Here is a 25,008-nt window from a genome sequence, read left to right as displayed (position 1 = left end):
GATTGAAAAGTAATAGAGAACTCAACAAGAACCCGAATGAGTTGAGGAATTGGGTTTCGGGGCATGCTTATTACTTGTACCGTGCATGCCCCTTAGCTTAATCTAAAGATAACAATATCTGCTACCGGTGGGCTTGGACCGTTACAGCTGTACTACTTCCCTCACTCTGTGCATAAATATAAGTCTCATTACATTTCAAAGCACGTTTTAATGACCGACGACAACATACCATTCAAATATCAACCAGATATTAATGAAACATTTTTAAAAATATTTTTGAAACAAATTTAGATCAAATATGAAATTCATGTTATTTTATTTTTATTAATTTTGGAAAAAGAAAAAAAAAAAACATCTTATCACTACCAACTCAGTGCCACGTATCTAAGACAAAATTTAGAACAAATATGATCCAAAATATAATGGGTCAAAAATAAACACAAAATCCACGTGAGAAATGTGACGTCGGTGAAGAGGCCAAAAGAGAGGGTGTGGGTGTTCACATGTATTAATCCACGTGTTTCTTACACTATCCAATTCTGTAGACGTAAAATTGCCACGTCATCTCTCCGACAATGTTTCAACACAAACCACAAAACTTTATTTAATTAATTAATTTAATCAGAAAATTTTAATTTCTTTTTTTTATATATTATGAGTGGTTGGAGAACCCATTGTAAAAAAATTAATTATGAAATTAAAGAAAATTAAATAAATATATGCATTTATATAAATAAAAATGTATTTTTTAAAATTAACAATATATTCAGATTGTTTCGGTTCCACTCAAACCGTATGGGTTCAGTTAGATTAGGTTGATCGAATTTTCCACGTTATCGAGCTCCTCTACTTTTCCATTTAATTCTCAATTTTTTTTCATTTATGTTCATTCATCTATTTTCTTTTTCTTCGTTCTATTTATTTATTTATTTATTTATTAGTTAATGTGATGGATTTATCATAAATTTTATTTATTAGTTATTTTTTAATTCAAGTTTTATTTATTAGTTAATGGAATGGCTTCGGCCCATTTGGCCCATTGAGGCTTGGGCTTTTTACAAAAGCCCATTTTCTATTTAATTGCCAAGTTTGTAGATAAGGGTTTCTTGTATAACTAACTATTCATAAAAATTATTTTATTTTGGTTAAATATGTAACATATTTTTACATATAAATTTATTTATTTTTATTTTATATATAACATATTCTAAGTTTATTCACTCAACTACAAGTCTCATCGCTTTGCTTTGACTCTACAAGAGGCTTTATACCAATAGAGATAGTATTTTTTTATTATAAACCTATAATTCTTTTCTAAATTAGTCGATGTGGGACTTTCATCCAACACTTACGCCTTTATATTTTATTTATTTATTTATTTATTTTGGTTAAAATCCTTAAATTTTTATAAATATTTATTTGGATACTTTTGCTTAAAGCTTTGCAATGTGAATTTAATAAAAACGTTTAGCCATGCATTTTTTAATTTGAGCATTTAATATATAACACAAATTTTATTACATGACTTTTTATTTATTTATACACTATAAAATTTAAATAAAAAAATGCAAAATTTAAAAGAGGAGTAAAATATTAGAAAATATAGGGACTAAGAAATAAAAATTAGGATATTAAATAATTAGATTTTTATTTCACTTAAATTTTGTTTTTAATTACAATATTTGTCAAATCCAATCTATAATATATATATATATATATATATATATATTTTTTTTTTTTTAAAGTTAAATAAGAAGAGTTTTGTTGTATTTAAATAATTTAGTAAACATTAAACGTCATCTTTATAATGATTATATATTCAAATTATTTGTTTTCATATGAAGGTCTTCTCTATATTATAACGTGATTTGAATTAATAATTATAAATTTCTCTGGTTGTCTTAGAAAAATATTTTCAATCAAATATATCCATAGTTTTGTAAATAATAATAATAAAATGGCTATAATTTCGATAATCGATCGGAGTGCAATTTGTTGTAGTCTCGTTATTCTAAATTATAATATTTATTATTCTAAATTGCAACTAAAATAATAGTGATTCCCATGTGAAATTATATAAAGAAATTTGAGGTACGGATTTGATCGAGCCCATCAGTTTTCACTCGATCGATCGTGATTATTGAGTGAATGTGTTCATATAACTCAACGACTCGACCAATTCAGACTATTTAACTTAAATCATACTGATTGAGTTAGATTATTTATTTATTTGGGTTCGATTGAATTTTAGTAAATCGAAAATGTAGTTCGATTTATGGGTTGATATTTTTTGGTCGAGTAACCTAACTATGTGATATCCCATATTGGTAAGAGTGTGGAAATTTTTCACTAGCCGACGCATTTTAAAGCCTTGAGGGGAAACCTGAAAGGGAAAGCCCAAAGAGGACAATATCTGCTAGCGGTGGACCTGGGCTGTTACAAATGGTATCCGAGCCAAAACATCGGATTATGTGTTAGTGAGGAGGTTGTTCCCCGAATGGGGTAGACATGAGGCAGTGTGCTAGTAAGGATGCTGGCCCAAAAGGAGGTGGATTTGGTGGGGGGGCCCACATCTATTGGAGAAAGAAACGAGTGACAGTGAGGACACTACGACGCGTTTTAAAGCGTTGAGGGAAAGGTCAAAAGGAAAAGTCCAAAGAGGACAATATCTGGTAGCAGTGGACCTAACCATTATAAACTAACTCAAAAATAAGGATCCAACTTAACCTAACTCGGGGAGTAGACACGAGGCGGTGTGCCAGTAAGGACGCTAGGCCCCAAAAGGGATGGATTTAGTGAGGGCCCCACATCGATTGGAGAAAGGAACGAGTGTCAGCGAGGACTCTCGGATGAGTTTTAAAATCTTGAAGGGAAGCCCGAAAGAGAACCCAAATAGTACAAGCAGTGGACCTGAGCCTTTAAAAAAAAATAATTAAAAAAATAAACAAATGAAAAAATATATATATTTTTTAATAAATAAACAAAAACAATAAAAAAAAATCCCAACATTCCTGAATTTCTTGTTTTTTCTATCCGTTATCTGTTAGGATTTATTAATATATTAAATTGATCGTGGCCTCCATGAAGGGACCACCGCCGAGGCCTTTCTAGTTAGTTGTGACTTTAAATAATCCAACCAATTTATTATGTTATATAATTTTTTTCAATAATTCCATAACTTAATTAATTAATTAATTAATTCAGCTCCCTATTTTTCATTATTTCTACTCTATTTTCCTACTTCTATAAATTCATTAATTAAAATAAATAATTTAATTCATTAATATAAATGTCCAATCTCTATCATATAATAACTTAAATCTTTATAATTTATAAAATACATTTTAATATTGTACAATTGTATTACTAAATTATTATTTTGTGACGAAATTAATTTTGTACCTATACTTATTTAATTTATTTTAAACTATAGTGTTATAAATTAGGATGTAAACGGGTTGATTATGCTTCCAAACTAACACATTAATTCAAAATTTCGAAAATGACATTAAAACTAACCTATTTCATAAAACCCACCATTATTGCTCAAAAAAAATTATTTAAACATTTATTGATATTCATTGAACCAATTATTTTTTTAAATGGTTCTCGACCCATCTACATTTTCATACTGTTACGGATACAAAATTGAAAATAATGCTATCGTAAATTGGATTGACTATTGATTCGAGCCATGGCACGTTGTCGATGAATTTCATTTAATTAGTGGCTGAGAGTAAGAAAACTGCGTTCATTGAACGGATTTGTGGTTGAGTCAATAACGTTATGCTCTGGATTTCGCTGCATGCATTGTTTTCTGTGCATGTCCGTGTCATGAATAACGAATATTTGATGAAATTGTTTGTCTCGCTATGTTTTTAATTGTGCAAAATTGAAATTTAGATTTTGTTTAAGGTTTCAAAAATGTGTGTTTAGTCTCAAATATTTAAATATAATTTTTAATTGATTTCTATTTGGTCTCTAAATAATTATATATAAGTATTATGTCAACATGGTTATTATAGGTTCTGTCATTGTATTCACATGTTTTTGTATTTAACACTATATGTGGTCACTTATTGAGTATTTATTTAAATACTCAAGCCATGTACTACTACATTTTTCAGGTTAAGGCAATATATTATTGTACGGTTGACGACGACATTGCAACTCGAGACCATGACACATGCATAGGATAGTCGTATTTATTTTCTTAGATTAGTTTAAAATAGCTGGAGGTTATGTTTTATGAAAGTTAAATGAAGTATTTCCGCATTTAATGTTTATGATACGTAAACAGTAACAACTTTAAATTAACTAGAAAATTTCGGGTTAATTATCAACTCTACTTACAAATAAAATTAGATTTTAATTTTAAATTTTAATATCAATTAAAAATGGTTAAATCTTAGACCGAATAGGAATATAGTGTTAATGAACCCAACCCAACTCGCCTATAAACTTTTTGAGTTGGGTCATTTATTCCATTTTTTTGTTTTAATAAAAGTAATCTCACTAAAAATATGTGTTTATTTATTTTTCAAAATATATATAGTAAAAAAATTAATTTTTAAATGGATAAAAGAAATTATTTTTAAGAATATATATATATAGTAAAAATAATTAATTTCTAAATGGATAAAAGAAATTATTTTTAAGAATGGTTTGAGAATAAATAATAAAATAATAATTATAAGATTAAATATAAATATATTTTTCTATAATTGTATATTTTTAAATTTAACGATTTAATTCAATATAGTTTTAGGGAAATTGATTGTGAGATCCCACATTGGTTGGAGAGGGAAAGAAATATTCCCTATAAGATGTGGAAACCTCATCACAACAGACATGTTTTAAAATTGTAAGGTTGACGGCGATACGTAACGGGCTAAAATGGACAATACCTATTAGTGGTGGGCTTGACCTGTTACAAGTGATATTAGAGCCAGATACGAGGTGGTGTGCTAGCGAGGACGCTGGGTCCCAAGGGAATTCATTGTGAGATTCCATATTGGTTGGAGAAGAGAACGAAACAAAACTCCCCTTTCGGTGGGAATAGATTGTGAGATTTGCTAGTGGTGGATTTGGATCATTATAGGAACGAAGCATTCCTCAATACGTAATAAGTCAAAGGGGATAATATCTGCTTGAGTTGTACACCCACGAGCGTACCCAGTCTATCCAACCAAGATATATTTGACTCGAGAAAGCATAATTTTTTGCCTGAATCTCGATCCTTAAAGGTAATGTAAATATATATGAGATTAGGTGTGTTTGGTGGACAATTCATCAAAATTTCCAAACCCATTAACTACCAAAATCAACAACCACTTCACTTTCCCTAACCCCTTCTTAGTAAGTGTTACCATTACTTAATTTTCTCATAATCTTAATTAGCATCATTGTCTAATTTTTTATTTTATTTATTTATTTTTATAGGATATTCATATTTTCACCAACTCCACAAAGGGTTTCCATAGAAAACAATGTTTGACAACTTAACCTATTTATTTTACCTAATAAAACACTTAGTCATCCACTTATAATAATTGTTTAAAAGAAATTAACAAATATTCGATAAAATAATTAGCATTTTAATTCAAATATTCAACCAAAATATCCTTGATGTTTGCGTGTTATACAGACAGTAATATTTTATTTTTGAAATTAAAAAAAAAAAAAAGCTGAAGAAATAAATTAGTAACTGAAAAAACAAAAATAACTGTAAGAATATATATATATTTTAAAATTTAAAGGGTTTTTTTTTTTATTTATTTTTATTAATTTAGAATTATATTAGATAAATTATGGAATTATAATGGAAAGTCAAGAGCATTAAGGCGTGTGCAGTGGTGGAGGGTATAGTTGTTGAAAGAAGCTCAAAACCCGATGCCAATTGTGGAGTCGAGTCCCTTCGGTCCTTATCAGTTTCATTTCCTTCGCAATAATAAGAACAGCAAAAGAACACCCAAAATCCAAACCATTTTTGTTAATTCCATCCCTTTTTCCACATTCTAATATACTTCAACTTCAACTTCAACTTCCCCACATAAAAAAGTAGACGACAGATCGTATTTCGCGACTCTGGGAGTTACTTCACAACCATTTTCGTCTCTTTTTCCTGCCTCCGATTCCTTTCTCTCACTTGTTTTCTTCGAATCTCACACCATTTCCCCTTGTTTTTCTCTCTTATCTTCTTTTTTCTTCTTTGCGACGCTTCCCATCTCTTTGAATTTCCCATTTCGATGAAATCAGTTCGATTCGAAGGTATTTTCTTACTTGTAATGTCAATTCTGTTGATACCCAGTTTGTATTTTCTGAATGGATGAGGAAGATTCTCGTTTCTGCTTTGTTTACTATTGATCTGTTTTCTGGGTTTGGTTTGTTCTTGTTCTGAATGATTTGTTTGGGATATGGGTGATTTAGTATAGAAATCTGTGACCCATTTGGCTGGATTTTGTGTTTTTTGCTTGTTCTTTGTGCTGATTTTTAGGAAATTGATGGTTTGAACTTCAGATGTTGATTGTTATGCTTGAGAATTTCGTGAAAATAAGATGCACATCAAGTGTTTGATCAATTGTCAAAGAAGATGGTTTGAATCTGAGTGATATTATGATAGTTCATGCTTTTGGAGAAGAAATGAACTGTTGTTCTTCTTTCCCAGAAGATGAATTGTTCTTTCTACAGTGAGTTTTCTCTCTTATGAGTCTTCTTTTTGCAGGGCTGTAATGGATTAAGCTATTGGATTGACAATTGGGAAGCAAAAAGGAGGAGATGAAAGGGGAGTCATCTGGGTTGATTATTGGGATTTCAATAGGAGTTGTGATTGGTGTGCTTTTGGCGATTTTGGCTCTCTTTTGCTTTCGGTATCAGCGGAAACGTTCACAGATAGGAAATAGCAGTTCCCGGAGGGCGACGACGATTCCTATCCGGGTCAATGGTGCTGATTCGTGCACTATACTATCAGACTCAACCTTAGCTCCAGAGTCTCCTGTTAAATCTGGCCATAATGGCATGTCTCACTGGCTTGATGGATTGAGGAAAAGTAATGTTGTAGCAGCTTCTGGGATACTTGAGTATTCTTACAGGTGTGTTATCGAAACTTCGTCATGACATGTTTGGTGAACGATCTTTTTTTATCTCGTTATCGTGTAGGATAAAGAGTGGCTTGTAGGATCTTAGAGTGTTTTGTTTAATTCTTGGATATGGTAGGGATCTGCAAAAAGCTACATCCAATTTCACGACTGTAATAGGACAAGGAGCGTTCGGTCCTGTTTATAGAGCTCAAATGGCTAGTGGTGAAACGGTTGCGGTTAAGGTGCTTGCAACTGATTCCAAACAAGGGGAGAAGGAGTTCCAAACAGAGGTGATCATTATTCTTTTCAAATGTTATTGACTAAAACCATTGAGTTCAGCAGCTTATTTATTCTGATTCATGAGACATATCTTCTTCTTGATGCTTTTTATATATCTGATCCATCCATTTAACGTTATTCTGTTTACTAGGTTATACTACTCGGAAGGTTGCATCATAGGAACCTCGTAAATTTGGTTGGATACTGTGCCGAAAAAAACCAACACATACTTGTATACGTATATATGAGCAAAGGAAGCTTGGCTTCTCACTTATACGGTAAGAAATCGAACATATCGTACAAGCACTAGTTAACTTATTGCAGAATGTGTCAAACATAGTAGTCAATAAAGGTCGTGTAAATAGTAAAGGGCATAAAGAGAATGCTATTGTGGCCACCTTCCTAAGATTTAATACCTACGAGTTGCCTTGACAACCAAATGTAGTAGAGTTAATGTAACACCCCAAGCCTCACCACTAGCAGATATTGTCTTCGTTGGATTTTCCCTTATGGGCTTCCCCCCAAGGTTTTTAAAACGTGTCTGCTAAGGAGAGGTTTCCACACCTTTATAAGGAATGCTTCATTCCCCTCTCCAACCGATGTGGGATCTCACAGTTAAAACGGTTAACCCGTGAGATTTGACGAAGTGTGCAGAAGCTAGTCTGGATACTCGCAAATAAAAAGAAGAAGAAGCAAACATAGAGTTTTGTAACATCTTTCTTGAATGGGCACGTCTCCTTTGTGAAGGAACATCTTCTTTTGGTTAAAATGATGATACAGTGTACTTCATCTGTTTCTTGGAAACTGACACACACTGTTATTTGCAGGGGGGAAGAACGAACCACTGAGCTGGGAACTGCGGGTTCGTGTGGCATTAGATGTTGCACGGGGACTGGAATATCTCCATGATGGTGTAAGCTAAGATATATCCTTGATGGACACTGGGATTACTAGCTTCTTCAACCTTATAATTCATTCATGTGGTTTTTTGTGACATTACTGCAGGCAGTTCCACCAGTAATACACCGTGATATCAAGTCTGCAAATATTTTGTTGGATGATTCCATGAGAGCTAGGGTATGTTTTCCCCTTTAATTTGTGAAAACTGTATGCAGAAAGAGTCCATTGTAAGAACATCTCATCGATATTTGTTTGTTTGTTTGTCTGCTTATTCTTGATCAAGCCAGGTTGCCGATTTCGGGCTTTCTAGAGAAGAGATGGTCGATAAACATGTATCCAATATTCGTGGAACTTTTGGGTACCTAGATCCTGAATATATATCTACAAGAAAATTCACTAAGAAAAGCGACGTTTACAGCTTTGGAGTATTGCTGTTCGAGCTTATAGCTGGCAGAAACCCGCAGCAAGGCCTTATGGAGTATGTTGAACTTGTAAGTTCTCTGTCTTCTCATCTGTCGTCACCGGTACTTTCAACCAACAAAAAAAAGTTATTTTACGACTCTGTTCTTGTGGAAACTTTTTATAAAACAAGAGGCTGGTTTAGACTCCAAGTTAAGGCCATAATTACAGTAACTTTTCGAGTTCTTTTCTAAGTACGCTCATGTACTTTCACGATCCCCAACTTATATGTATTTTCATTGTGAGATGTTTAGGCAGCCATGACTTCAGATGGGAAAGTTGGGTGGGAAGAAATCATGGACGACCGTTTAGATGGAAACTTTAATATACAAGAGCTGAATGAAGTTGCAGCTCTAGCATATAGGTGTGTCAACCGTAGCCCCCGAAAACGACCTACCATGAGAGACACCGTACAAGTGATCTCACGTATTATTAACCTGAGGCTCGAGCACAAGCACCATAGAAAATCTCTGTCAGCCACGACAGATGAAGTAACTGTCGATATCGACCACGTCTCCGAGCACTTTAGAAAGGATTCAATGGACAGTGCTTCTGATACCAATGAACTTTAGGCCATAGCTTCCCTTTTTGGTGGTTTTTCTCTTGATTGTTTGTCTTGTAGTTCATATTCTCTTTGATCTTGTGTATGATAGTTGATTCTTTCACTCTTTTAATGACTGAAATTTTGTACATTACTGAATATAGAAAACTTTGTAAAGTTTCTTCACTGTAATGACCCACAATTGTTACAAGAACTCTCCTTGAGTAGTTTGTGAATGAAAATATCGAAATATTATTACGACCTTACTTGAACAGGAAATGTTCTTAGGTTGTACAACTGTGTCGTTCCGTTCTAGGAAAACGACAAATATTGTTTCTTTTTGTCCCTTTCCTGTGAGCTGCAGGTAGTTCTTAGAGAAACAATTCATCTTCTTCTCTAGTGTTCTTGTCCACAAAAACCTACCTTCGCCATTAATGATTAATGTGGACTTTGCTGAGAGTGAGCGACAATCACGGCAACGACTGAGAGAGTTTCAGTTCAGTTAAGAACAACAACCTCTGTGAAACTGATTATAGGTGTTGGACAATAAATGAATCTTTAGCAGACATTTCCTAGCTGCAATCACACCTAGTTCTTGTAGTATCTTGTTCTGGTGACTAACTAGCTTGATCTTCTTCTCGATCTCTTTGGTTTTGTTAGCTTATATGACTCTACTGATATGAGATCGAGTTAACAGGGAGATACTCACATCGACAGTAGGAAAAATGTCGAAAAGTCGGTTTCGTAAGTGTAAAGAAAGTCCTCGTCCCTTGAGTAACAGGGAACTTTCTTTGTCGTCTATGAAATCGACATCGCTACGAGTCAGCCAAAAGTTTCAAATTTTGAATTCGGGTTCATCTACTCTCAAACCAACCCCACTCAAACATTTAAGACTCATTGAATTCCTACTGTCTAAGAAATCTATCCTCTTTTTTCTCCTAAATGTGCAGCAATGGAGCTTTAAAAGCTGTACTGTCCTGATGCATCAGTAAAAGTAAATGCTCTGTTCTGATACAAACTCAACACCAAATGATAAACCAAAGAGAAAAACAAGTTTCTTTCTGTTCATGGTTTGAAAATTACAACAAAACAAGGAAGCAAAGCTCTATGATTAAGCAAATAAAGCTCTTGAATGTTGGAATGTAATCCCACTTTCCCAGCCAAAGAATCAAACCCTGTTTGCCCAACAATATCTTGTATGTTCTCCAATGGCCTATGAACTCTCCCAGCTATCACTCTACAGATTATCAATGCTTTCTTCACCGAGCTTTCGTTCTCCGTTTCAATGGTTTCGAAAGCTTTTCCGCTCGTTGAAGTCGTAAAAACTCCTACTTCTTTCATATCCTTCTTTTCTGAGAAACCATTCCTTATGATTCTGCAGACATTGCATTTCTGTGATATGCAGAGGCTGGTGGAGCCATTTAGTCCAAGAGAGCAAGCTAAAGTCGTCCCGAAAAACCTCAATAGCTCGTTCCCATCGACGAGGCATCGAGGGTGTTTCTTTGAGAGCTTGCTTGCTTTGATCTTCACTGTTTCTCTGTATTCTTCAAATCCAGCTAATGTTTTCTGCATATTGTGAACTTTGAAAACTCGTTCGATTCGGTTTCCATTGTTCTCCGACTTTGAAAAGTTCGTTTGACATATCATTTCGACGATTTTCCTCGATGAATCACCCTCCACAAGCTCAGTAACTGAGAAAAAAGAATGAAACAAGCAACTCCATAAAGGCTTGAACTCAAAACAAGAATAGCCATTTTCATGAACCAATTAAAACATTGAATGAACTATGTGTAAGAACATCTATCTAACCAGCATGCTTGGAGAGATGGTGAGACTCAGCAGCCTCCAATTTGCAGAACTGTTCTCCACATTTATGGCAAGTAACTGCCGAGAACGTGTTATCGCTCGACTTGGTTAGCGGCGAGAACCTTCTGCTTGTATGAACTTCCCTACCCCCCTTAAATTTTGTAGTACTCCCAGCTGGAGAGGCATCCATATAAGATAAAGGAGAAGGAAGCTTTCTTGCAGAAGTCATGGAGTTGGAGTTGATAGCAAAGTTCTCCCCCGGACCGGGAGTTCCGGGCCTATGAGTACCAAAAAACGGCAAATCTCCGCCCCCACCTCCTCCAAAGCCAGAATTTCCCACACCCTCTAAGTGGAAGCCACCAAAACCAGTGATCTTGAGCTCACACTTGGAGTTGCTGAGTATCACTTCATGAGCAATCGGGTTGAGAAACTCGCTGCTACCGATCGATCTCGGGCTACAAATCGGTGGATTTTCCATGTGTCTCTTGCTTCCATGGATGACATCTTTAAGATTTGCTATGGACCTTGAACAACCTGATCTTCCAGAAGAACACCCTGACTTATTGGCTGCTTTCTTGGTTGTGATTGTGTTGAGTTGTTTCCTGCTCTTTGGATCATAGACTTCTGATGGCTCTGGTTTGCAGGGGAAGGACTTTTTCAAAGAAAACCAAACTGTTGGCATTTTTCTTAACTTCAAAAACTTTCATATCATTACATTATCCGTCCCCATTTCACGCTCCTCCGCGTCTCAAAGTCCAACCGCTATGCTCTCGAGGCAGCAGTTTCAGACCAAAACATGTCGAGAAGACGATGACGACGACGGAGGAAACAGAGCAGCTCTGGTAGAGAATAGAGAGAGATGAAGAGGAAAACAGATATATATATATATATATAGAAAACAAAGACTTTTTTGATTGTGTTAAGTTGTTGAAGAAAGATGCTCTGTTTGTTAGGAGGATGAGTGAATTCAAGCATCAGCTCTGTCCGGTGATAATGAGGAAGCAAAACACTATTGTATTGTGTTCATTCATGGGTTTGGGTTGGGCTTGTTAACCGAACACAACTCTCCACCGACGTGGGACTTTCATCCACCAACACTTCCTTTTCTTTTAGAATCCTTTGTTCGACATTTGAGGATTCTATTGGCATGACTAAGTTTAAGACATGACTCTAATACCATGTTAAATGAACACGACTCTCCACAATGGTACGATATTGTTCACTTTGAGTATAAGTTCTCGTAGCTTTGTTTTGGGTTTCTCCAAAAGACCTCATACAAATAGAGATAGTATTATTCGATTATAAACCCATAATCATTCTCTAAATTAGCCGATGTGGAATTTTCATCCACCAACGGGACTTTTAGCGGTCGGGATGGTCCATATTGATATTTTTTTTCTTCTAAAAATTCATAGATATGTGTTTTTTAAAAAATTAATTAGAAAAATAAATATATATATTTGATATTTTCAGCTAATTTTGTCTAAAAAATATTCTTAAATTTTCAAAAAAAAAAAAAAAAAATACTTTTACCCCTTACTAATTCGTTTAAAAAATAGTGTTAAAATAAGTTTTTTATTTTATTTTATTTTAAAAATAAAGTTCGGTGGTATTTTTTTTAGTTTTGAAAGAAGTTTGATATTAAAGAAATTTTCGAAATATTTTTTAAAATTTAAGGATATTTTTTAAATAAAGTAATAAAAGTGTATTTATTTTAATTTTTTTTTACTGTTAAACGGGAAACGAGATAGGAAGTGAGAAGATATTTTTTTTCCCACTAAATGGGGACGGGGACAGGGACCGGGATGGAGAAGGCTTTCCTAACCTCATCCCACCCGATGGACATCTATAAAAGCCAATAAGAATATTATTCAACACTGATTAACATTTTTAATTTTTTTTATGAGGTCAAAGATTCAAAATTCGATCTCGAGATTCCACCTAAACAACAGCAATCAAAGGGTCAAATAGATGGATCTCATTCGTTATGTGTAGGATCCAGTTCCCAACTATTGTGGGTTAGTGATATTGAGATATCGGTAAGGTCACATTGCTTCGAACAAGACTGAAACTGACCCCACTTTCATTGAGCAGCAGCTATCTTGCCTGATACTTTTTCTTCAATGCGACTCGAAGGTCTCATCCACTCGTCCTTCCCAATTCATAAATTTTCATAATCCACGTTATTTCTAAGCATGTACGTTCTCACAATTTATTTGAAATAATTTTTTCAAATCTTTTAAAGAAAATATTTGAATTTCTAGCTAATTTATATTAATATTAAATGACTAAATATCATGTCACATAAATTTGCTAATTCTAATTGAAAGGGATTAAAATATAAGAAATTAAATTTAAAAACTAAAATTTTAAAAATTCACTAAATAAAGGAAACTACAAATAATCACATATTTTCACGATTTAATTTAATTTTAAAAGTTCAAATTTCGTAAATAATTTTTAACGATTGAAAAATTCTCATAAATAAATAATTTAACAAATTATATGAATTAATTAGGACTGAATTATAATTTTTAAATTTGTAATTAAATTTTTTTAATTAATTATTCCGCAGAAAAAAGGAAAAAAAAAAATGGAGGGACCATCCCGCCAATTCACTCAAGACGCTGACGTAACCCATTCAATCGCGCCATCTAGTACGAAAATCGAATCCTAAATCAGATCTGGACCGTGCCATCACTCATCCATCCAACGGCCAAAATTCTCGATCCGCGTACTCAGCTTTTATTGGCTCATATTGCAAGACTCATCTCACTATATATACCAAATACTGTCCATCATCCTTCGTGTTTATTTATCGTTCTCTCTCTCGCGCACTCGCCGGGAAATCGCCTCCAATTTTCTCTGCTTAGGTTTTCTGTCTTTTCCGTCCAACCGATCTCATTCAATGGCCGGCAGAGGAAAAACCCTTGGATCTGGGGCCGCCAAGAAGGCTACCTCGAGGAGTAGTAAAGCTGGGTTGCAGTTTCCCGTCGGTCGTATTGCTCGTTTCCTCAAAGCCGGCAAGTACGCCGAGCGTGTTGGTGCTGGTGCCCCTGTCTACCTCGCCGCCGTCCTTGAATACCTTGCCGCTGAGGTACGTGAATTAATTGGAAGTTATTTTCAATTTGATGTGGGGTTTTCTGGATTGGCTTCTCCTCGTGGATCTAGGGTTTCGAAATTTTCCCCAATTGGCTTCCTCTTTCTCAAATGCCCCCTAACCTTTTGAGAATTTTGATTGATTTAGTTATTTTTGCGATTAACTCGAGGGGTTTCTGATTTTTAGGTTTTGGAACTCGCTGGAAACGCTGCAAGGGATAACAAGAAGACGCGTATTGTTCCTCGTCATATTCAGCTTGCTGTACGTAACGATGAGGAGTTGAGCAAGCTGTTGGGGGATGTGACTATTGCTAATGGTGGTGTTATGCCCAACATTCACAATTTGCTTCTGCCCAAGAAAACAGGAACTTCATCAAAGAACGCCGGTGGTGATGATGAACCCTAGATTTGTTTGTAATAGAAAAGGGAATGGAACTGAATCATTGAATGTTGATGACATGTGGCTCTGGTCAAGATAGTGCTCTTCTTACTTTGTTAGATTTTTCAATTTTCGTTTCTCTTTTTTCGACATCTATTATTTTCCTTAGGTTAAAGATCTTTTGCTTATGGAATTTGTAATAGTCCCAAGGAGTAGTGCTAGAATTTCACCTAGTGTTGTGAATATCATCATCATCATCATCTATTAATATCACCGCCTACTTTTTCTTCATCCTGTAGATGACGCATTTTTATTCTGGGTTTTCATAACTTCGGTTTTGTGAATTATCCCTTAAGAATGAGTTGAAATTTGAATTAAGCCAAGCTTTCTCCCTTTCTGTTTTGTTTAGTGTTGGTGAAATATTTTGCTGCTGTTCTAGTTCGCAGGTTCTTTTAGGTGGTTGTTTCTCTGATATTAGGGATATGGGTCACTTGGTTCTTGCTTCAATAACTCAAGTAGATTGCGTGTGCCGACTTGTTATGGTAATTTTTTATGAGTTGTGGTTTGTGATGTGCCATTTTTGATGTTTTGAACTTTGAATAATGTCTTTAGACAGCCACTTCTAGAATATGGTTGTTTGGGAAATCTAGAATGGTATCATTATATTAGGAAGGAGAGGAAATATGAATTTATGGAGTATATATGAATTGCTTTGCTCTATTTAGAGAAAAAGATGTTTGTTTTCATGTATATATATGTTCCTAGGGCTAAGTTTTGGAAGAGTGCAATTTTAATGATGTTAGGCTTAAATGGTAAGTGTATTGGGATTCTCCTGAAATACTGGATTTCAATGTTTTATTTTTTCTAATAATTTTTGTTCATTGAATGGAAGTATTATAGGAGATTCAAATTATAGGGTCAAATTATAGGGTGTATGTATGTGTTATTTCTGGTGAGTTAGAATTTGTATCATATGATGCAGACAAATATTTGCTGGCTCATGGCCACGTTATCTTATGCTATCTAGCAACAATAATGTATGTATTGTGAGATCTTATATCGGTTGGGGATGGAAATGAAAAATGGGGATGGAAATGAAAAATTCTTTATAAGAATGTGGAAACTTCTACTTTGTAGACGAATTTTAAAAACCTCTTACATCAGTTGGGGATGGAAATGAAACATTCTTTATAAGAATGTGGAAACTTCTACTTTGTAGACGAATTTTAAAAACCACTTACATCGGTTGGGGATGGAAATGAAACCTTTATAAGAATGTGGAAACTTCTCCCTTGGAAACTTCTCCCTTGTAGACGTATTTTAAAAATCTTGAGGAAAAGCTCAAAGAGGACAACTGCTGCTAGCGATGAGAGCTTGAGTTGTTACATGTATTATGATTAAAGGTTTAGGGTTTAGGGTTGTTACATCATGTAAAGGTGAGTTGCTCCATCTTCACATGTTTGTTGAACAAAGAAAAAGGAAGATTGACAAGTTTATTGAAGATAATATATTTGAGTCCCATATGAAAATATAAAATTGTGAAGAAAAACATATGGAGAAGGCTTGCAAACATGAGGGATTACCTCCTACTACTGCCTCTAAGAAGAGTTTTTGAGGCCAAAAGATAAGTTTAGTTCAAATAACAAGTGGAGAAGCCTTCTTTAATGTTGAGATTTTGGGGAGTTGACAACAAAAAAGAAGAGAGACATTTAACTGATAGTCTGATACTCTGGTAACACAATCTACATCTACAAACTCTATGTTGTTGAATGCTCCAACTGCCAAAAACGTCAAAACTAAGTTCTTTTTACAAATGAATGAAGGGTGAGTGAAAAATAAAAGTCAAAGTCTAAGTCTAAGTGCATTCTGAGCCCATTGTGGCAATTCATGGAGCTTCTTCTTCTTACTGCTACATATCTTGCCTATGACCAAAAGGAGCCTAACAATTATGAAGGCTGGGCTCCTTTTCAGCTGATTAACCTATGGACTCTCCTCGTCTGAACTTGAGTCACTGATCCTACGATCAGTAATTGCTGGGAAGATCAGTTGATTCAGATCGGCAGAAGGCGCGTGTCGTAGATCAGGGGGACGAACAGGGGGAAGAGCAGTGGGAACTGGAGGTGAAGGGGGAGGAGGAGCAGAGGGAACTGGAGTTGAAGGGGGAGGAGGAGCAGAGGGAGCTGGAGTTGAAGGGGGAGGCGGAGCAGAGGGAACTGGAGTTGAAGGGGGAGGAGGAGCAGAAGGAGCAGAGGGAGCTGGAGTTGAAGGGGGAGGCGGAGCAGAGGGAACTGGAGTTGAAGGGGGAGGAGCAGAAGGAGCAGAAGGAGCAGAGGGAGCAGAGGGAGCTGGAGTTGAAGGGAGAGGAGGAGCAGAGGAAACTGGAGTTGAAGGGGGAAGATCAGCAGGAGGTACGGGGGGGCGATCAGAGGGAAGATCAGAGGGAACTGGTGTTGAAGGGGGAAGATCAGTGGGAGAAACGGGGGGATGATCAGCGGGAAGATCAGAGGGAGCTGGAGTTGAAGGGGGAAGATCAGCGGGAGGAACAGGAGGAAGATCAGCAGGAGGAACAGGGGGAACTGGAGTTGAAGGGGGGTGATTGCTATCAGAAGATACTGCCTGTTTGTGTACCTTCACCTGCTTCTTCTGTGCATCCTTTATTTCTCGACATGTTTTATCTATCATTACCAAGAAATCTCGCACTATTACGAACAACCGTAAGCCCTCGTCCTTCCCTGCATTTCCATGGAAGTAGTCACCTGTGCTTTTCACCATTTCCATGATTTTTTTTTCTTCTGCCAAGAGGGCCATGATAGCAACCTCAGCATTCTGCAAAAAGCTTTTCAGGGTTTCGTGAAACTGACTCTCCTCACCTAAACCCTGCATATCTTTGTTCAGAAAGTCTCTTGATTTTAAGAGTGCATGCCCAAGTTTGGAAACAGTTCCAGTTAAGGCATCAGCATCTATGGTTGCTGCTTTCTTCACATTCTGAAGTTCACCACTTAACCCTGAGACGACCTCAAGACCAAGGGTACGGTAATGCTCTTCCACATCGTCAGGTGTTTCATCCAGCAGATCATTTGATGTGGTGCTCGAGAAGCTATGGCTTCCTGTGGCGTTCCTCGCAGCTCTTATCCCTTCTGTACGAATTATCTCCTGGACTACAAAGTGCAATAGCGTAGTCTTGCCATCTTTTCCTTTCACATCTGACAATTTTAAAAGAGTGTCCAATTTGAATGCTTGTGCACCACCTCGAAAAGTTCCATCGTTCATCCGGTTTCCCGTCTTAAGAACAGCTTCTAGAAGTTTGAGGAACAGCCTGCTGCTCCGAAGTTCCTTGCAAGCAATCTAAGATGAATCCACAATTAGTCAGGAGGAAGTTCCGAGATGGAGGGAAATCAAACTTGTTTAATGCAACAGAACTTTCATTTCATAATGTATCTGTATTTCTACATCATATTTAGACAAATTTGAGAGTATGAATATACGAAATAAGATGAACAAAGATTCTAACTTTGTAGTTGGAGAACATCCATCGTGTGCATCAATCATTTTCCAGCAGAGCTAAACAAATCGAACATAGTAAGCCGAAATTCATTCTACAGCTTGTAGATGGATAAAAGACTTTGGGGGCAGAGACAAGTAAATGGAATAGGTTCAATGACAAGTGTAAATCTAAGTTATATACTGTGCTCATCATGCCCACTTTGCATGATGTCCTTGTTGAAATTGAATTACTCCCTATTCAACTGCTTTCTTAATTGCTCAGACTTACAAACTCCGTGAATAGCTTCATTAGAATACTACTTATCAGAAAACACCTGGCTATCATGGCAACAAGACTCAGTTACCTATCAGTCGCTCAAATTTTCATGCAGAACTAACTAGCGGCTTTAGAATTGTTCATATTGAGCTAACCAAGATGTTGGAGAGTTCTAAGTACTAAAAGGTAATAGGGTGGCAAGTGTTCTACCTCCAAGTTAACAAAGGACTCCTTAGTGATGTTGATGTCCTCCTGGAGAGTGCCCATGAAAAGCAGCGATTCCAACCTTTTGAAAGCAAATGGGATATCAACCAAACTTTTAAGGAAACGCTCGGCATTTCCAAGTTGAGTAAGTTCCCCACTAAACAGTCTAAGCTTGAGTTCTTCTTCTGGTGTTGGTGCCATCCTCAGTAAGTTTTCAAGAAGTTCGGCAGGAAGTTCACCTCCTGATCCAACCAAGAGAGGTCAGAATATGCTCAAGATCATATCATGAAAATGTAAAATGGGCAGAAATGGCTGCTGAAAAAAGGCAGAAAAACATATCTATACATCATGTAAATTACAGGGACACGTTTTTGTTCAATAACAATGACACTAACAGTAATGATCTCTCCGTTTAGAGAAATGTTCAATTACCTTATTTAGAATGATGATACACCCATGCCGTATGAAAACATATATTTTTGGTTACCTTTTAACAAGAGTGTCAACTAGAATTCTTATTTGGGAAAAGAAATATCGATTAGAATCATTGTTAAGAAAAATTTGGCAGAAACGGATGCAAACAAATGTTAACAACTACTTCTCCATATTTACATCAGAGATTTACCAGGGAATAATGACCTTCCATCACCCAGAAAAGAGCAAATATAGCTGATTGCAAATAAAGACACGTTTTATATGGAAAGGGAAATGCATAATTTCATTCATTGTTCAATGTATAGGCTCCCTAGAACAATCCCTCATTCACAATTTGCTCAACAAAGATGGGGGAAAGGGGAAAAATATATTTGGGCGTAAGCAAGTAGACATCAGCAATTTCAGAAGTACCATTCTATTAATCTGAGCCTGCGCTCAAAAGGATAAATTCCGAGTTCTTATACTTAATGCCACACAATGGTTGTGAAAGTAAGATCTTCTGAAGCAAAACCATACTTGCATGTTTCCAGCATTGTCATGCAAATTAATGTTCATTCTAAATTATGTTACTTGGACTTTCTATCACGAGGAAATTAACATGTTACGCCAATGAAATAGATGATTTTGAGTGTTGTATTGGATATTTAGCAAATTGAGAGTTTGATCATTCTCCAAACCATTTAGCAAATTGATTCTCAACCTATGTCTAGGAGTATTGTCTTAGATATGCCTGCTTTCTTGTCTTTTTTTAATCATTCAACGAGCTAGAAAATGAAAGGTTGCTACCATTTATAGGTTTAACATGCTCTCTAGAGCCCATTTCCGGGAACCATGTTCTTTGGATCTCAACCAGCCTATCTCCTGAAGTTTTTGGGTGTGGAGCAACTTCCCTCAGCTACTTTATTAGAAAAGATCACGTTTCTTAACATCTATTGTAAATTAACATCCCATAGGAGTATCAGGCATATTGCTTCTAGTTCAACCAAATTCTTCACTTTTGGGACAGAATCAAATGTTAAAGAGAATGAAGTGCATGCCTCCATTCAGGCGTTCCTCTTTATGTCTTCTTAAGAAGATGCAAGAAAGTCAGTATCAGGTAAGATTACCTTCATGAAGCGCATCACAAACTTCTTCTTTTGTCACATTTAGTGCCCGCAAAAGAATGGACAAATTTTGTGCTTTCTTTGAATCAATGATCTGAATGAACTGGTGCGCAGGATCTTGTGATGATGCCTCCTTCTTTCCCTCACTTTTGTTTCTATCAACTGGTGTATATCCAAAAAGAGTTTCTATCATCTCCTCGTTGAATCTGTATTATTTAGATTACATGTTTTCAGCAACTAATAATATAATTTAAAGCAATGGTGATATAAAAGGAGTGGAACTAATAACATACTGGAAAGATCCTGCTTTTATCTGATGCCAGACCATGGAATCATCAGGGTTTGCAAGAACTTTGTCCCAGAAAAATGGTTTCAATTTGGCTTTGGGAACACCCGATTCGTCCATACCTTCATCATCACGTCCAAAAGGTCTTGGAGGTCGAGGTGGATTTACACCTTTGGGTGCTCCTGGAGGTGGTGGTCGAGGTGGACCACTACCACCACCACCTTTAGGAGGTGGTGGTGGGGGAGGGCCTGCTTTGTTGCCTGGTCCAGATGCTGGAGGTAGAGGGGGTCCAGGAGGGCGACCTGAATTTCCAGGAGGTCCTGGTGGTGGAGCACCAGGTGCAGGAGGTGGAGGAGGAGGAGAACTACTCATGCTGGATGGTGACTTAAAGGACGAAGGGGGCTCAGGAGGAAGGGGAGCAGCAGCCCTGCCAGGAGGCAGGGGAACAGTCTTGCCAGGAGGCAGGGGAACAGTCTTGCCAGGAGGCAGGGGAACAGTCCTGCCAGGAGGCAGGGGAATCGCCCTGCCAGGAGGGGGCTTCAGAGGTGGTATAATCTCTGAGTTGACTGGCACTGCTCCAGGAGGAAGTGGCACCAAGCCAGTAGTACCATCAGCCATATAAGTTGATTCAAAAGATGCGTTATTGGCAATTCCAGCATCTCCAAAAGCTGGATGTCCCTGCATTGAGGTATGTGCACCATCGGAGACAATGTGCAGGTTACCATCCAAAGATGGAGCTCTCTGGTGGTGATTCAAGTTAGATGCTTGATTGATGAGCACGTCTTCCTTAATAGAATTCCCAAAGGCAGAATACTTGGGCGAAGAACCTGAAAGGTCATGATTTATATCAACATTAAGAAAACACCAAAAAAATAAAAATAAAAATAAAATCCATAACATGCTTGTGAGAACACAGAATAAGAGTACTCACTTAAGCTCAAGCTTAGGAGAGGCCTTTCATGATTTTCATCATTTTGCTTCATTCTGGAAACACTCTTATTATAGCATAAAAAGAGCAAAGCTACAATAATAAAAGTCACTGTTGCTGTTATGACAACAGCTAAAATAACTGTTTGCTGATGATTAGATTTCTTTTCCTTTTGTCCACCTGTGCTAGAAGCTTTTCTTACAGGAGTTTCATCTCCTGAAGATTGACTTGAATTTCCAGAATCTGGTGGAAAAAATGGTTTTCTTTTATGACGGGGGGGAGATACAGGATCTGAAGATTCAGGTGCCAGAGCGGGCTCTTCTTCAGCACTTCGAAGCCATCTAGAACTTAACTTCCTTCTAAAACTACCAGGCATAAAAAGCAATGACTCCAGATATCGGGTGTACCAAGCTTCAGAATTATAGTCTCTCCCGGAGACATGAAAATTCTTTCTTACACAATCTAAAAGAGCCTGCTTCATCTGGGGATGCATGGAACTTAGCATTCTGTTTGTTTTTTCTTTTGCAAGCGTCCGGCATTCGAAATTAATTCCATCTGTGCTTCTCGGTTTTTCTTCAGAGCACGAATCAGTACCAACTACATCTTCATTCAACTGAAAGAAATCCAAGTTGCACTTCACCAATAACAGCTCAGCCTGCAGCAAGTTTTTTAATTTAAAATAAGTTAACTTAAGAATAATATGCCATATGTGCAGATCTTAGGCCTAAAAAATCAGCCTAGAGCAGAAGCCACATAGTTATAGGAACAAACGAAAGGTCAAGATAGATATTTATCAAGAATAGAAGTTGAGAATTCTAAAACATATGTCTGATTGCTAACAGCTCTTTTATGTTGTAATCTACTCGTTTAAAAACGTTCGTAAGATTCTAACCAAAATTTTTAATAACAATGAAAGTGGAAAGCTGTTTGGAAGCTATTTTAGAAAAAAGAAAAACATTGTTTATGTTCTCAAAAATGTTTTAAGCTCTTGAGTAGTTAGTAAGGGTTAAGGTAAAGGTTATTAAACTGTAACAGCTCAAGCCCACCGCTAGTAAATATTATCCGTTTTGGCCGGTTACGTAGTGCCGTCAGTCTCACGGTTTTAAAACGCGTCTACTAGGGAAAGGTTTCCACACCCTTAAAAGGAATGCTTCGTTCCCCTGTTCCCCTCTCCAATTAACGGGGAATCTCACATAAACAGTTAGAAATACAACTAATCTATGAATTAATTAAAAAAAAAAAACGTGTTTTCAATAAGTTCTTATTTTCAAAAGAGCTATAAGCAGCCTATAGTTCTTCAAAAATTCTTTCTCAGAGGAAAAATGGGGCTAGGATTTCAAACAAAACAAGAATATTATCTATACAACTCTTGCTTTTTAAACATACAAAGAGAGAAACAAATTTGTAATTGAGCGTATAAATGCATAAGTTTTTATCACATTGCGCTCTCATCTCTGTTCATTGTTCCAAATTCTTTCCTCCATTAACAGGCCTTATTATAAATTCAGCACAAACATGTTCAAGAACTTAAGAACAGTTGTGTCCAAAACCAAACATAAGAGAAGCAATCAATCGGTCTAAATATCATTCTAGAGTTGCAAAGATCAAAGAATTCAAGCAAAACTAGCTTTGAATCTAACGAGAACAGTTAAGGAACAAGGTTTAAGATAAATGAAGCTGAATAAGATCATATCATAAACATAATTGCTTACCATCTCTATATTGACATCCCCAGTAATTGGGTCAGCTAGTTGGCTCAGAATCAGTTCCTCTTCCTCATGGTCCTTAAAGCAAGTTGCTAAAGAAGCACATATGAGAATCACAAAAACAACCAAACATCTCCTTTTTGCAATACCCATAAGTCGTTGAAATGTCATTATAACAGCATAATATCCTCACGGTTCCATCTTTCCCCAACCACAAGTGAAAAAAACCATCCAAAACCAAGGTTCTTCAGAAACACGATGCCTCAAAATCCCGCAGCAAACCGAACAATAATTTCAGATAAAAATCGCAAAAAATAGCTGGAAGACGATCAATCTTAACGATTCAAACAAAAGGGGAAAAAAGCTCAGAAAAGAAACAATCAGATAACGAAGCTAAGGAAATTCCAATTGTAAACCAAAATAATTGAGAAAAAGAGAGCGATAAAACCCCTTTTGAAAAGACGAAATGGAAATCAAAAGAGGGCAGAGTGGAAAGGCCGCCAATGGGTCTCCGATTCAGACCAGATCCACCAAAAGAAGGTCGAGGAATTCGCCGACGTTAGAAACATTTGACTAAATAATAATGCGTTGGAAAGAAGGCGTGATTCCGTTGTTGGAGAGGATTTTTGGAGAAAGCTGCTGCAGGAAGAAAGAGAATCATAATGAAATCAGACCACTTTCAATGGCGGTATATTGATTATTCCAGTCGTTTTCTCCTAAAACTCTCTCCACCTAAATCCGTGGAGAATTGAAATCAGACATTTCCATTCTAACCTGAAAATTTTCCAACCTAATTCTTTTGCGATCCAATCTACGACTTTATTTGAAATCTTTACACTTTCTTTTTTAACACCTTACAACCCTATAATCTATACTATCTCCCAAAAACTTCATATCCTTGTATCAAAAAATTCAAAAACACTTTTTAACCTTCCAAAATTTCACTCCTACCCAACAAAATTTTTAAATATTTTAAATTTTTTTATTGTCAATATATACACGAAACTGTATATCTATACTTCATAGATCGTATTCAAGGATATCGACGTTAAAAAATATGTTAAACCTTTTTTTTCCGTTCATAGATAAAATTATTTTTAAACTTTATAAAAAAACTTTTGATAGTTCAAAGACAATTTGTCTGTGGGTTTTTTTATTTTTTTTATTTTTTTATTATGGTATCTTATTAATTTAGTTTATTTTTTTCTTTTTTGTGGTTTGTTTTAATAATGGATTTTAGCTAATGTGTCCATAACTGCTTACTCTATAAAGTTAAATTATTTTCTATTAAATTTTTAATCATATAATTTTGTTATTAAAAATATTTAAATTTATAAGATGTCAATATTAAAAATTATCAAACTAATTTTTTTATAATATAATGTTTAACAAGTTGATGATAACATAAATGAGGAATTATTTCACCAATTCGTGTAACAAATTTTGTCAATTAATTATAAATAATATACATTTATCATCAGCTAATTTTAATAGTCAATAATAAGGTTATATAATTAAATCCAATATTTTAAAATAATAGAAATTAAAAGACTAAATCATGTATTTAACGTAACCGGTCCAAGTAAATATTTTCAAATTAGCGAAAACAAACAAAAAAAATAATAATTATATAATAAAAAAAAAACCATAACAAATGGTATTTACTCGATTACATATATTTTTTAGAGAGCGACAACCTGTTTCAAATATAAATCTATCTCGGTTAGAGGAAAGATTTTACATCAATCATAGATGGAAACCATTTATCTACACCTTATTTTATCTCCTTTTATTTTCGGTCTTTCATCAAGTTTATTAAATTGTTTGCATCAAAGTCAATGTCAAATCCTATGGTATAAAAATCTTGGTAATATTTTATCATAAGGTTTTCTCTAGGGAATTATTATTTCGATATTAATCATAAATTCAATTTTATATGATTAGATAAATACCATATCTTTTACTTCATAAATATGAATAAATTATTGTTTGAAAAATAAATAGTTTATTATATTTAATTTAAAATATGACCTGATTCTCAAAT

The 25,008-nt window shown here is 35.6% G+C and overlaps 4 protein-coding genes across 5 annotated transcripts; 2 read left to right on the top strand and 2 right to left on the bottom strand.

The window, feature by feature from the left end:
- The first annotated feature begins 5,893 nt into the window (after positions 1 to 5,893).
- On the top strand, positions 5,894 to 9,524 carry LOC111480588 (calcium/calmodulin-regulated receptor-like kinase 1). 2 transcript variants are annotated; one of them, XM_023125710.1, is made up of 8 exons: positions 5,894 to 6,270; positions 6,725 to 7,091; positions 7,216 to 7,369; positions 7,510 to 7,636; positions 8,186 to 8,271; positions 8,364 to 8,435; positions 8,546 to 8,749; positions 8,972 to 9,524. In XM_023125710.1, exons 2-8 carry the CDS (start codon positions 6,778 to 6,780, stop codon positions 9,287 to 9,289), a joined length of 1,275 nt encoding a protein of 424 aa, XP_022981478.1. In that variant the 5' UTR covers positions 5,894 to 6,270; positions 6,725 to 6,777; the 3' UTR covers positions 9,290 to 9,524. The 2 variants fall into 2 exon arrangements, with proteins under 2 accessions (XP_022981478.1, XP_022981479.1); XM_023125711.1 differs by lacking the exon at positions 5,894 to 6,270 and adding an exon at positions 6,295 to 6,649.
- A 799-nt stretch (positions 9,525 to 10,323) lies between these two features.
- Positions 10,324 to 12,061, bottom strand: LOC111480584. Its single transcript, XM_023125705.1, has 2 exons — positions 11,068 to 12,061; positions 10,324 to 10,949 (listed from the first exon to the last, which is right to left on the bottom strand). The coding sequence occupies exons 1-2, from the start codon at positions 11,744 to 11,746 to the stop codon at positions 10,324 to 10,326; spliced, it is 1,305 nt and encodes a 434-aa protein (XP_022981473.1). The 5' UTR covers positions 11,747 to 12,061.
- A 1,812-nt stretch (positions 12,062 to 13,873) lies between these two features.
- On the top strand, positions 13,874 to 14,840 carry LOC111480720 (histone H2A.6-like). Its single transcript, XM_023125898.1, has 2 exons — positions 13,874 to 14,161; positions 14,351 to 14,840. Exons 1-2 carry the CDS (start codon positions 13,973 to 13,975, stop codon positions 14,567 to 14,569), a joined length of 408 nt encoding a protein of 135 aa, XP_022981666.1. The 5' UTR covers positions 13,874 to 13,972; the 3' UTR covers positions 14,570 to 14,840.
- A 1,331-nt stretch (positions 14,841 to 16,171) lies between these two features.
- LOC111480513 (formin-like protein 5) lies at positions 16,172 to 23,781 on the bottom strand. Its single transcript, XM_023125597.1, is given in 8 exon segments — positions 16,172 to 16,860; positions 16,909 to 17,887; positions 18,513 to 18,748; positions 20,048 to 20,250; positions 20,338 to 21,157; positions 21,262 to 21,703; positions 21,705 to 21,913; positions 22,971 to 23,781. Coding segments are annotated over 7 exon segments (3,111 nt in total). The 5' UTR covers positions 21,798 to 21,913; positions 22,971 to 23,781; the 3' UTR covers positions 16,172 to 16,522.
- Positions 23,782 to 25,008: the final 1,227 nt, after the last annotated feature.

This window comes from Cucurbita maxima, unplaced genomic scaffold (assembly GCF_002738345.1).
Source record: "Cucurbita maxima cultivar Rimu unplaced genomic scaffold, Cmax_1.0 Cma_Scf00006, whole genome shotgun sequence".
Taxonomy (NCBI): domain Eukaryota; kingdom Viridiplantae; phylum Streptophyta; class Magnoliopsida; order Cucurbitales; family Cucurbitaceae; genus Cucurbita; species Cucurbita maxima.
The sequence above is the reverse complement of the archived record's forward strand: the minus strand, read 5'-3'. Positions and strand labels throughout refer to the sequence as shown.